A 13,263-nucleotide genomic window follows, 5' to 3' on the forward strand; every position below is an offset into this window, starting at 1 on the left:
AGAAGAAAAATATTCAGTTCAAGATCCCTTGCAGATTATTTTAAAAACAAGGAATGGGCTTTTGCTTCTTCAAACATTATTATGTACAAAGAACTTGGGAGTTGTTGTCTGTAGAGCACAGAATTAGTTCAGGTTTAGAAGATACAAAACTTGATGCTATAGTGGTTTTAACTTGAAAAAATAACCAGTTTCTTAATTCCAAGAATGAAGAAGATAAACTGGGAATAGGTCAAAATAGCTTCTCTTCCTTGTACAGTGCATTCAGAAAGTATTCAGACCCCCTTCACTTTTGTCAATTTGTTGTGCTGCAGCCTGATTCTACAGTTGTTGAAATTTATTTTTTTCTCATTAATCTACACTCAGTACCCTATAATAACAAAACAGGGAAAACAGAATTTTAGAAATTTCTGTAAAATTATTAAAAAGGAAAAACTGAAATATCACATTGGCGTAAGTATTCAGACCCTTTCAACACCACTTGAAATTTAGCTCAGGTGCCTCCCATTTCTCTTGATCATTGCTGACATGTTTCTACACCTATGGTAAGTTGAATTGATTGGACATTATTTGGAAAGGCACACACCTCTCTATAGAAGGCCTCACAGCTGACAAAGCATAGTGTAGCAGAGCAAAAGCCATGAGATCAAAGAAACTGTAGAGCTCAGAGGCTTATTGCAAGGCACAGAGGAAGACTACAAAATTTGCAAGGCACAGGGGAAGACTACAAGGAAATTTCTGTTGCACTGAAGGTTCCTAAGCACAGTGGCTTCCATAATTCTCAAATGGAAGAAGTTTGTCACAACCAGGACTGTTCCAAGAGCTAGTCGCCCAGTCAAACTGAGCAATCAGGGGAGAAGGGACTTAGTAAGAGGTGACCAAGAACCCAATTGTCACTCTATGCTCCAAAGATCCTGTGTGGAGATGGGACAGAGTTCCAGAAGGACAAACATCACTGCAGCCCTCCACCGATCTGAGGGACTAGATGGAAGCCTCTCCTCAGTGCAAAACACATGACAGCGCACTTGGAGTTTGCAAAAAAGCACGTGAAGGAATCTCAGACTGTGAGAAACAAGATTCTCTGGTCTGATGAAACCAAGATTGAACTGTTTGGCCTCAATTCTAAATGTTTGGAGGAAACCAGGCACCACTCATCTCCTGCCCAATATCATCCCAATAGTGAAGCATGGTAGCGTCAGCATCATGTTGTGGGAGTGTTTTTCAGCAGCATGGACTGGGAGACTGGTCAGGGTTGAGGGAAAGCTGAATGTAGCAAAGTACAGGGATATCCCCAATAAAAACCTATTCCACAGCACTCAGGATCTCAGACTGGGCTGAAGGTTCACTTTCCAACATGACAACAATCCTAAACACACAGCCACAACAGAGGAGTGGTTTACGGACAACTCTGCAAATGTCCTAGAGTGGCCCAGCCAGAGACCTGACTTGAACCCTATTGAACATCTCTGGAGGGACCAGAAAATAGCAGTCTGCCAATGGTCGCCATCCAACCTGACTAAGCTTGAGAGGATTTGCAAGGTAGAATGGCAGAAAATTCCCCAATCCAGGTGTGCAAAGCTTGTCGCATCATACCCAAAAAGATTCAAGGCTGTAACTGCTGTCAAAGTACTGAGTGACGGATCTGAATACTTATGCCAATGTGATATTTCAGGTTTTCTTTTTAATAAATTTAGACATTTCTAAAATTGTTTTCATTTTGTTGTTATGGGGTACTGAGTGTAGATTAATGAGAAAAAAATAAATTTCAACAACTGTAGAATCAGGCTGCATCATAGCAAAATTGAAAAAAGTGAAGGGGGTCTGAACACTTTCTGAATGCACTGTATATAAGATTCAGAGTCAAGCCATAGTCTATCCTCCTATATGCATGGACATATTCATTCTAGTCATAAAAATGTTTACTAGGATTCATGTATGAGGGAAAAAGCAATTGAGTGAAATGTTCTGAGCAGAATGTATACTTGTTCCATACACAGTATTATGGTAAAAGTAAAATGGTCAAATAAATGTTCATACTAAAGGAATTATAATGGTAAAATTGCTCTACGTATATTGCACCAAAATGTTTTTAAGACGACGGCACCATTTCTCAGTGAGTCATGCAGGTTTGCTTCTCTGAATTATACTTTATTACATAACACAGTTCTCAGAATCCCATGCCCCGTGCCACAGAAGAGCTGAAACACAGGCAACACATTGCCATTCTACCTGGAGACATGTTATTGAGAAAGGTTGACTTCATGATTATTGTTCCAACAGATAAATATAAAGCTTGTATTATGGGACCAAGGTAGGGCTATGTTTTCTTACATTCCATATATTCTTGCTGACTATACTTCGCAATTTAACATGGAGTACAATTCCAAGAACCATCAGACAATGGAAGAGAAGCTTGTGTGGAAGCCCTTCTCTATAAGCCCAAAATAAATTAACAAAAATGGAACAGCAGCATCTGATGCACTGAACCTCATATTTCAATCTTGAGAGAAAAATTTCCCAAGCATCAACCTGAATAAAAGCTGATCTTTCCCATACTTGCAGGTCTTTTTTTGGTAGTCATTAGTCTTTATACTCCACAATATTCATATAAAAAGATAGGTTACTGAATAGAAGAAAAGAGCACAAACCACCATTTCATAGTCACTCCAGCTGTATCTCCAATGCATTGTGAAACAAATACCCCCACCCTTGAATAAAGAAACATTAACTTCCAACAAGTTCCTTTTAAGTTGTTATTGATTGGCTGCCTCACAAGCATCTATCCAATCACTGTAAACATCCACTGGTTCTGAAAGATCTTTAAGGTCAAAAGTCAAGGATAATAATATATTAACATGTCTTCTAACTAGAAAAAACTTCTGAATTCAAAATGAATATGCAAAGCCAATATTTCTATTACGATTGTACAGATACCATGGAGCAAAGGAAAGTATACAATTGTGCTTCATAGGATCTTGATCAGGGTTCATTTACAGTTTCTTAATACTGGGTAGACAGAACATGCAAATTTCAAGAATCAGTTAAAGCACTTGTCCTAAAATAAAAACTGGAACCACAAAATCAAGTTCAAATTTACACAGCAAAACAAAAATAGATGTTACCAAATACAATAAACCCTCAGTTTAATGTGCCTCAATGTATTTAGATATCCCTGAGAATTTTCTGGTCATCCATTCCACCATTACTTAATGAATTAATATCCATTAATTTGAGGCTGTAATGGCTCAAACAAGAGTTTATTGTAAATGTTACCATTTATGCCAATTACATGTCTTGATGCATGATTAATTTGTATTTAATACACAATCCTCATCTTGGATGTTTGATTAAATTGAAGCTTTATTATAGGTAAAATCCAAATATATTTTTCTTAACTGTAAAAAACATCTAGGACAGAGCAGAGCAATTATTTGATACTTGAAATAAATAAATGAGCAAAGGATACAAGTGATAGGGGTCTGAAATTCTTCCAGACATACAGTACAGGATATCACTCCAGTATTCCGAGCTCTTTCCCTGAAACACAGAATCATAACTGCAATTAAATAGTAATTAGCCTACTAGAAGTCCACTAGAATTCTGATTGCAGAATAAAATGCAAATAGGTTTTATGTGTTAGCTATAAAACCATACCAAATAAAAATACTATATATTAATGCTAACTAGATTACTATAGATTACTATTAACACTTCAATCTTTCTTAATTTCACAACTGCCCTACCTAGAAAAATACATCTTCCTATGTTTTTGTTTCCAAAATCTTTTCTTCTGGATATCTACAGCCCCAACAACTGAATCATATTCTGAAGCTGTATTCTCCCATCACTTATATAAACTTATATAAACAGCTTACATTTTAACATCACAGGATTTCTCATGGTTACAAAAAGGACATGTGAATTGGGTTTCAAGTGTTCCTGTCATCTTCTTCTTGGGTGGAGGCTTCCGCTTTGACTTCCTACGACCCATCTTTGCCTGCAGCAAAAAAACCCAAAAGATTAAGAAGGATTTGGGGGAAGAGGTGGAGGAAATTCATAAAAAATTATATCTAATCTCAATATTTGTAAAGATTAAAGATGTAAATCTTAGCAAAAAGTTTGGCACAGTTTGTTACTGGATAGTTGTTAAGATTCATCATCTGCAACAGGTGGAACTTAGAGCGAAGAAAAGATACATCACCAAAGATGGAACCTGCTGGGCCCTAGTAGAATTCCCTGTTTATTTTTATTTATTTTATTGAATTTCTATACCGCCCTACTCCCGAAGGACTCAGGGCGGTGCACAGCCATGAAATAAAACACATAGATATACAAAATTTAAAATCGAATAAAATGAATTAAATAAATTTGGCTGAATTTGTACCCGTAATTTAAGATACCCATATTTTAAAATACATTAAAAATTAAAAATTTACACTTAAAAGGGAGAAGATTTAGGCGAGGCCAGCTTGATGAAATAAAAGCGTCTTCAACTCGCGGCGGAAGGTGCGCAGATCCGGAATCCTCCGTATCTCTGGGGGGAGCTCATTCCAGACATTGTTTGGCCGACGGCACCTGGAGGAGCCCCTCTCTGTGGGAGCGTACTGGTCGGTGGGAGGCTGTTGATGGTAGTAGGCGATCCCGTAAGTAACCAGGTCCTAAGCCATGGAGCGCTTTAAAGGTGGTAACCAGAACCTTGAAGCGCACCCGGAAGACCACCGGGAGCCAGTGCAGCTCGCGCAGGAGAGGTGTTACATGGGAGCTCCATGTTGCTCCCATAACCACCCGCGCGGCCGCACTCTGCGCCAGTTGGAGCCTCCGGGTGCACCTCAAGGGGAGCCCCATGTAGAGAGCATTACAATAGTCCAGACGAGAGGTGACGAGGGCATGAGTGACTGTGCGTAACGAGTCCCGATCTAGAAAGGGACGCAACTGGCGAATCAGGCGAACCTGATGAAAAATCCTCCCGGTCACGGCCGTCAAGTGCTCTTCTAAAGACAGCCGTGAGTCCAGGAGGACGCCCAAGTTACGAGCCCTTTCCGTGGGGGCCAATGATTCGCCCCCAATAGCCAGCGATGGCGCCAGCTGACTATATCGGGACGTCGGAAACCACAGCCACTCAGCCACCTGTGATCATTATAAACTGAAGGCAGTTTCCTGCTACCCTGAAGCAGGTGATACTCTGTATTGTCTGATCTAAAATAGACCTAAAATTTAGGTTATATGTGGTTGCTATTAACAATGTTGTAATGACTGTGATATTATAGTGATGCTGCATGTTAGCAATGAGATATGCTAGCTAGCTAGTTTATTCTATACTTCTTTAGTAAGCTGCTTAGATCATTTTTAAAAAAAAACTTCAGTGACATAAAAGCAAACCTAAGGCTCTACCCAGTTTATAGTCCTAAACAATACAAAATAGAATTGCCTCTTAGGTACCAATCCCTGTGATTTTTGGAGAACTATTTTCAGATTATTTGGTTGGTCCTAAAAATAACAATTTCGCGGTGAACTGTGTAAAGGCTTCTCCAACCAAATAATCTGAAAACAGTTGGGCCTCCGTAATCGAGAGTGGCCATGAAAACACCACCCGGATACGGAGATATACGGCGATTCTTGCAGCATCCCTGCAGCCATACACATCTGGCACACGGTGCGGCAGTATCCTAAAGCGAGGAGGAGCAAAGTCGAGCGGACGGAAGCCCACATGAACAGCTCTTCATAATACTTTACGTTATAGAAAGCATATATGTAGCTTGGAAGTCCAGGAGGAGAGGGGAGGGGGGCATCAGCAGCAGAGGCCTAGCGAACCGGCACCGAAGGTTAACCACGCCGCGGCCCCCACGTTGCTTTCGCAGGAGCAACGGTGAGGCTCCGGACGGGGAAGGAGAAGCGCTACCTTTGTTTTCTCCCTCGCGACCCTTTCCTTCTTCCAGCACGAGGGCCAATCCCGGCTGTCACCTCCGACCTGATCGGATACCTCCCCTAGGCCGCGTTTCCAACGGAGACCAGCGCTTCCGGCGTTGAGGCCGGAAACGGATGTTGTCGTCGGCCGTTCTCGCCGCAGTGGAGAGAACAGAAAATGTAGAAGCATGGTAGTACAAACTTCCGGGTCCCCCTGGCGTTGAAAAAGGGTTTGGCGCTGCTCTGGGGCGCTTCAGCGACAAACATGGTGGTGATAAGAGCGTGTTTTTGCTAATGCCAGCAGTACGGATTTGGCGCTGCAGCAACCAATGCAGCGCACAAAACAGGTGTTACACGGGCATACCAAGGCATGTCCATTACTGCTTGTCCTACCATACTGTGGACCAATTGAAGCTTCTGTATGGTCTTTAAGAGCAGTCCCATGTAAAGCACATTGCAGCCCTCAAGCTGTAAAGTGACTAGTGATTTTGTGAAGGGCCCTCCAGTCTAGGAAAGGGTGCAAGTGAGGTTGTGCAAAGGCTTTCTTGACCACAGCTATTATTTCATATGGCATAACAGAATACAGCATTAATGCATAAAAACTCGCAAAAATAGCATATAAAATGTGTTATCAAAATATAAAACATCAGAGCAGTGAACCATCTTAAAGCATACAGCACAGGTGATAAATAAAATGATGAATAAAATTAAATTATATATGAGCAGTTACTGGGGTTATTGACCACAGCTGACACCTGAATAGGAGCTGTGAGGTCAGGAAGACCCTGAATTGGTAAAGGAATATGCTTATGATTGTAACAATTGTTCTGTTAATGCTGTTCATGTTTTTAAATTATATGGATGGAGTAATTGAGGGGATGCACATCAAATTTGCAGATGGTATAATACTAAGAGGGTGGCTAGAACTTCGGAGAACAGGTGACAAAATTAAAAAAAACTTACTGTTTTTAGCTAGCTAGCTAAAACTGGGCAAAAACAAATAAAATAAGGGAATTCTAGTTGCAGTTCTTATTCTGAATCAAGAGGATCAACTGATCCCTTACAGTACACCCTTGTAGCTACAGGCTGAAGGCAACAATAGGAAAGCAATAGCAATAGTACTTGGACTTATATACTGCTTCATAGTGCTTTACATCACTCTCTAAGTGATTTACAGAGTCAGCATATTGCCCCCAACAATCGGGGTCCTCATTTTACCAACCTCGGAAGAATGGAAGGCTGAGTCAATCTTGGGCTGGCCAAGATTGAACTCCTGGCAGTGGAATGCAGAGTTGGCCTGCAATATTGTATTCTAACCACTGTGACACCACGGCTCTTAAAAAGCATGTTGAACATGCAATATTCTAAGTATGGTTTGTTGAACTATAGTTTGAAGAATATGACATAAGGTAGAGTAAAATCATACATCAAAATCAAAATTTCTGCTTCATGGCTCATGGAATAAAGAATGGTGGATGCCATTTATTAAGGTGACCAGACGTCCCGCTTTTGGCGGGACAGTCCCGCTTTTGAGCAATTTGTCCCGCGTCCCGCGGCGTTTTAAAAAAGTCCCGATTTTTCATTCTGCCTCCTGAGTCCCCGCTGATGGCTAGAGGGAAAAAAAACTGTTTGAACTCTTACCGCGGGGCTTCAAAGGGCCGACCTACAGCTGATCAGTGTTAAAAAAAAAACCTTGGTATATTTGCGGCGCAAGGCAGCCCTCGTTTCCTGCCGACTCGGAGCGGTAAACAGCGTCTGGTTCAGGGAGCAGCCGGATTTTGCTCTCCATTGCTCTCTCGGTCCCCTGCAAGCTCTCATCTCTCGAGAAGCCCAACCAAAGTTTCCCGCGCCATTTCAGGGAGCGTTCCTCGAGAGACGAGAGCTTGCAGGGGGCCGAGAGAGCAATGGAGAGCAAAATCCGGCTGCTCCCCGAACCAGACGCTGTTTACAGCTCCGAGTCCAAAGCGACAGGAGAGGAGGGCTGCCTTGTGCTGCAAATATACCAAGGTAGAATCCTGATGCCGCCCTTACAGCGGAGAGAAGAAGCTGGATTTTGCTCTCCATTGCAGACACCAGATCGTAATGCACCACCTGCAAAAATGTGAAAATTTCCAAATGTAGCCCTGCCCTCTTACAGCTCTCCTGATGTTCAACTGTTGTCTCTCAAGGAGGATACTTGGCCAGCCTCATGCTTGATGTCTCCCACCTTGGCAGCTTTAAGACTTGTGGACTTCAACTCCCAGAATTCTCCACAATTCCCCAGAATGGGCTCGGCGGGAGTTGAAGTCCAAACGTTGTAAAAGAGCCACAATTGCCCAGCCCTGGGCTAGGGTAGGCTGATGCCGCGCGGATGGGAGGAGGGGCGGGCGACCCAGCAATTAAGTTCTGGTTTGGAGGTATATATGGGGGAAATTATTTGGTTTATTATTATTGATAGATATAATTAATTGATTTGTAAGAAATTGGATTGCATGGAAATAATTGGAATATTCATGTTCATATTGATTAATATACAAAAAAGATAGTTATATAACTAATTGATTTATATTAAAATGTTGAATTTGTATTAAACAACTGTATTACATAATTACATAATTAACCAATGTGAGGATGGATATAAAAATAGATGACAATGGGAAGGGGTATAATATAGAATAGAAGGGAAAAATTGAATTTGATTAAGATTAGAGATGAGGATGAAGGGTAATATTGGTTTTTTAAAAAAATAGATGAGGAATAAATATGGCAAAAAGGAAATATAGAAATTGTAAATTTAATTGAAATGACTAAACGCTGTTTAAATTTGTGAACCAGCCAAATATTCTGTTCAAAGAAAATACATTGTATGTTTGTATGTGTGTTTCTAATTACTGCTATTTATTCATATTTGTTCTCTTTTATTCTTTAAAGTTTAACAATTCATTCTTTATCTTAATATCTTTATATTTGTTTGGGGTTGGCTTTCTTCCCGTTCATCTTTTTTATTGTACAGCAATCTTTCTCCTCAAACCTACCACCTCTCTCTTTTCTTTCCTTCTTACTTTCTCTTCCCCCCACCCTCTTTTTCTCCTCCCTACTTCCTCTTCCTTTCTCCTCCTCCTCCTCTCTTCCTCCCTCTCTTACCCTCACTCCTACTCTAATTTCTCTTCCTTCATCCCTCTCTATTGCTGTATCCTTTAATGCATATGGACTACTCAGAGGGCTGAAAAAGTTATTTTTGACTGGTCCTCACACTTTTGACCAGTCCTCGAACTTACGACTGTCCTCACATTTTACATTTTTGCCCTATCTTGTCATCATGGTGAAGAGAAGCAGTTGTGAAATGAGTGACATGGTTGTTAAGAATGCTGCATGGGCATAAATGTGAGGATGGTCATAAGTATGAGGACCAGTCAAAAGTGCGAGGACCTGTCAGAAATGACTTTTTTCAGCCCTCTGGTTAGTCCTTTTGTGCATATGGACTACTCGGAGGGCTGAAAAAGTTATTTTTGACTGGTCCTCACACTTTTGACCAGTCCTCGAATTTACGACTGTCCTCAAATTTTACGTTTTTGCCCTATCTTGTCACCATGGTGAAGAGAAGCAGTTGTGAAATGAGTGACATGGTTGTTAAGAATGCTGCATGGGCATAAATATGAGGATGGTCATAAGTGTGAGGACCAGTCAAAAGTGCGAGGACCTGTCAGAAATGACTTTTTTCAGCCCTCTGGTTAGTCCTTTTGTGCATATGGACTACTCGGAGGGCTGAAAAAGTTATTTTTGACTGGTCCTCGCACTTTTGACCAGTCCTCGAACTTACGACTGTCCTCAAATTTTACGTTTTTGCCCTATCTTGTCACCATGGTGAAGAGAAGCAGTTGTGAAATGAGTGACATGGTTGTTAAGAATGCTGCACGGGCATAAATGTGAGGATGGTCATAAGTGTGAGGACCAGTCAAAAGTGTGAGGACCTGTCAGAAATGACTTTTCAGCCCTCTGAGTAGTCCCTATACACATAGCCATGGCCACCCGGTCACATGACCAGCTAGCCACGCCCACCCAGTCACATGGCCTCCAAGCCACGCCCACACAATAAGCCACGCCCACAATGGTGTCCTTCTTACCAATGTTAAAATCTGTTCACCTTACCCTATACACATAGCCATGGCCACCCGGTCACATGACCAGCTAGCCACGCCCACCCAGTCACATGACCAACTAGCCACGCCCACAAAATAAACCACGCCCACAATGTCCCTCTTTACCAATGTTAAAATCTGGTCACCTTACATTTATGTTAGTTTCAACTTCATGGCAAATTGGGATTATTTGGGGGAAAATTGAGGGATACCAATATTGGCCGCATCTGTAATATATTTGCATGTTTGTAATGTAGTTGGTAAAGAGAGCCAATTTGGCTAGTTGTAGTATAATAGTGTCAAACTTGTGTCGTCAAGGTGGCATCACATGATGTATAGCAATTTTTTTCTCCTTTGTTAAACTGGGCATGGGCGTGGCCAGCACGTGTTGCATCCGACCCACGGGCCAGGAGTTTGACAGCCCTGTTGGAGTAGCATCAGGCTGGAAACAGAAGAATATGAGTCATAATCCTGACTTGGGCACAAAACTAAAGGTGACTTCGGGCCAGTCACTTTGTCTCAGCTCTAGAAAGGAAGCAATGGCAAACCACCTCTGAAAAACCTTGCCAAGAAAACTGCAGGGACTTGTCCAGGCAGTCTATGAGAATTGGATATGATTGAACAGAAGAAAAAAAAAATGTAGTTGGTATACCTTTAGTAAATTATACCCTCATCCAATCTACTTTTTGGTAAGCTAGAAAAATGTGGAATAGACATATCCAACATGGATTGATTTGTACCAGATGGATTTGTAGCTGCCTGATAAACCGTACTCAACAAGTAGTCCTTAATGGCACTACATCCACATGGAGAGCAGTAAGCAGTGGAGTACCACAATGTCTTAGGCCCAGTACCCTTCAATATCTTCATAAATGACTTAGATGAGGGAATAAGAAGTGGAACTCATCAAATTTGCAGATGATACTAAAGTGGCAGGAATAGCCAACACCCCAGAAGATAAGCGCTGAATCCAAAAAGCTCTTGACAGACTTGAACAATGGGCCCTATCCAACAAAATGAATTTCAATGTGGAGAAAAGCAAATTTTTACATTTAGGTAGGAAAAAATCAAAGGTATAAGTAGAGATTAGGCAACACCTGGCTCAAAAACAGTAACTGTGAGAGGGACCTTGGAGTCCTAATGGATGATCACTTGAATATGAGCCAGCAATGTGCAGCAGCAGCCAAAAATGCTAATACAATCCTGGGTTGTATAAACAGAGGCATAGAATCAAGATCATGTGAAATATTAGTACCGCTTTATAAAATCCTAGTAAGACCCCACCTGGAATACTGCAACCAATTTTGCTCATCATACTACAAAAAAGATGTTGAGACTTTGGAAAAAGTTTAGAGAAGAGCAACTAAGATGATCAAAGCAGGGGTGGGTTCTAAATTTTTTTACTACCGGTTCTATGGGCGTGCTTGGGGTAATGTGACTGGGTGGGTGTGGCCAACTTTTTTTTTTAAACTTTTAAAAGCATTTTTTCTACAACCTTAAGAGGTTGCAGAAAAAATGCATTCAGAAGCCTCTGACGATCCCAGTTGAGCCGGGCGATGATCAGAGGCTTTTTTTTATATTCTTAAAAGCATTTTTTTCGGCCGAAGAGGTTGTAGAAAAAATGTTTTTAAAAGTTTTTTTAAAAAAGTCTCTGATGAGGTGGGCGGGGTAAGCGAGCGGCGATGGAGGTGTGGCCAGCCAATGTTATTACCGGTTCTCCGATCTACTACAAATTTTTATTACTGATTCTTGCAAACCGGTACAAACCAGGAGCAACCCACCACTGGATCAAAGGCCTGGAGACTAAAACATATGAAGAATGGCTGCAGGATCTGGGTTTGGCTATTCTAAAGAAAAGAAGAATTGGGGTGACATGATAGCAGTATTCCAGTATTTGAGGAGCTGCCACAAAGAATAGGGGGTCAAATTATTTTCCAAACAGGACAAGAAACTGGTTGAAAATTAATGAGAGAAGCAACCTGGAATTAAGGAGAAACTTCATAACAGTGAAGACAATTAATCAGTGGAACAGCTTGCCTTCAGAAGTTGTGGGTGCTTCGTCACTGGAGGTTTTTAAGAAGAGATTAGACACAGTCACCTATCTGAAATGGTATAGGTTCTCCTGCTTGAGCAGGGAGCTGGATGAGAATGTCAGATGTAAATGCCTTATTCTCTAATGTGTAAATAGTGTACAAACAGGGTATCAGGGGTTAACTTATTCTTCACTTCTTAATGTATTCATAACTCACCACTCCCATATATAGCTCCACCCATTGTATATATAAGGAGCTACCTACACCCTTTCCCTTGCTTCTATCTGTGAATATTCAGTGAATATAGAATGCCTATTGTAAATAAAAGAATATATAGTTAAACCTTCAACTCTTGCTAATCTTATTGAGTCTGATCCTGAAAATATTGCAACAAGCTGGTAGCAGAGGATGGTTAATTGACTCAATAAAAACTTAAAAATGTCTAAGAAAGATAGGCCCAACACCAGGGCCTACAGCAAAGAAATGGAAACGGAACAAGAAATAATCAACGAATCCACAAACGCAATTTCGAGAGAATCCGAAGAATACACCACTGAAGACGAAGAAATAATTGATGACCAGGAGGAAATCGAAATAGAGAATAACGAACTCAGGTCAGAGATATTAAGACTATTAAAAAGCCAGAAGAATGATGAAAGCCTCATCGCGAACCTCCAAGATATGCTGAAGAACAGCGGAGCAGCGAGAGAGAAAAACATCACTAATGAAAAGCCTAAAGACTCAAAAATAGTGAGTGATATAATTGCGGAGAAAATCATTACAAAGAAGAAAAACGGTGATCCCGCGCGAAAATTTGAATGGCAGCCATCTTGGTTTCAACAGACCTCCAAGGTGAGCGAAGCAGAGCCAATCAAAATGCTCAGTTCAAAATTTCTGGCGCGAAAAACTTTATCAGACAACGAAGATAAAAAAGAGGATTCAAACTCCTCGGAAGAGTCAGAATCAGAGAGTGATGATGACTCAACAAAATCTCAAGTAAAGTCAGCGATGAAAACGCTTTTTGCTGCTTTCGGGCCAAAACTAAAAATTACCAAAAAGACACCGAAGAAGAGAACGAACAAGCAGATACCTCAAGACCTGCCCGCTCCCACCATGACTTCGAGAGCGACGACGCCCGAACCTAGAGAGCCTTGTCAATTCCGCCCTACACCAAAAACCGAAGCAAGTGACTACACTTCCAAAAAGAAAAG

General features: G+C 41.2%; 1 protein-coding gene across 2 annotated transcripts; it reads right to left on the reverse strand.

Moving 5' to 3' along the window:
- Nucleotides 1–2,124: 2,124 nt before the first annotated feature.
- ELOF1 (elongation factor 1) lies at nt 2,125–6,080 on the reverse strand. Of its 2 annotated transcripts, none has more exons than XM_034434508.2 (4): nt 5,897–6,080; nt 3,873–3,994; nt 3,464–3,534; nt 2,125–2,815 (listed from the first exon to the last, which is right to left on the reverse strand). In XM_034434508.2, exons 2-4 carry the CDS (start codon nt 3,986–3,988, stop codon nt 2,751–2,753), a joined length of 252 nt encoding a protein of 83 aa, XP_034290399.1. In that variant the 5' UTR covers nt 3,989–3,994; nt 5,897–6,080; the 3' UTR covers nt 2,125–2,750. The 2 variants fall into 2 exon arrangements, with proteins under 2 accessions (XP_034290399.1, XP_087742659.1); XM_087886533.1 differs by lacking the exon at nt 5,897–6,080 and adding an exon at nt 4,434–4,558.
- Nucleotides 6,081–13,263: the final 7,183 nt, after the last annotated feature.

This window comes from Pantherophis guttatus, chromosome 2 (genome assembly GCF_059756535.1).
Source record: "Pantherophis guttatus breed Tessera chromosome 2, ASM5975653v1, whole genome shotgun sequence".
NCBI lineage: Eukaryota > Metazoa > Chordata > Lepidosauria > Squamata > Colubridae > Pantherophis > Pantherophis guttatus.

What these genes read in the sequence shown, in the direction of transcription:
- ELOF1 (XM_034434508.2), bottom strand. Translation starts at nt 3,988, where the DNA reads ATGGGTCGTAGGAAGTCAAAGCGGAAGCCTCCACCCAAGAAGAAGATG. An exon ending in AAATCCTGTGATGTTAAAAT is followed by an intron (nt 3,535 to 3,872) that starts GTAAGCTGTTTA and finishes TCTGTGTTTCAG; the next exon opens with GGAAAGAGCTCGGAATACTG. An exon ending in ATTTCAGACCCCTATCACTT is followed by an intron (nt 2,816 to 3,463) that starts GTATCCTTTGCT and finishes TTGACCTTAAAG; the next exon opens with ATCTTTCAGAACCAGTGGAT.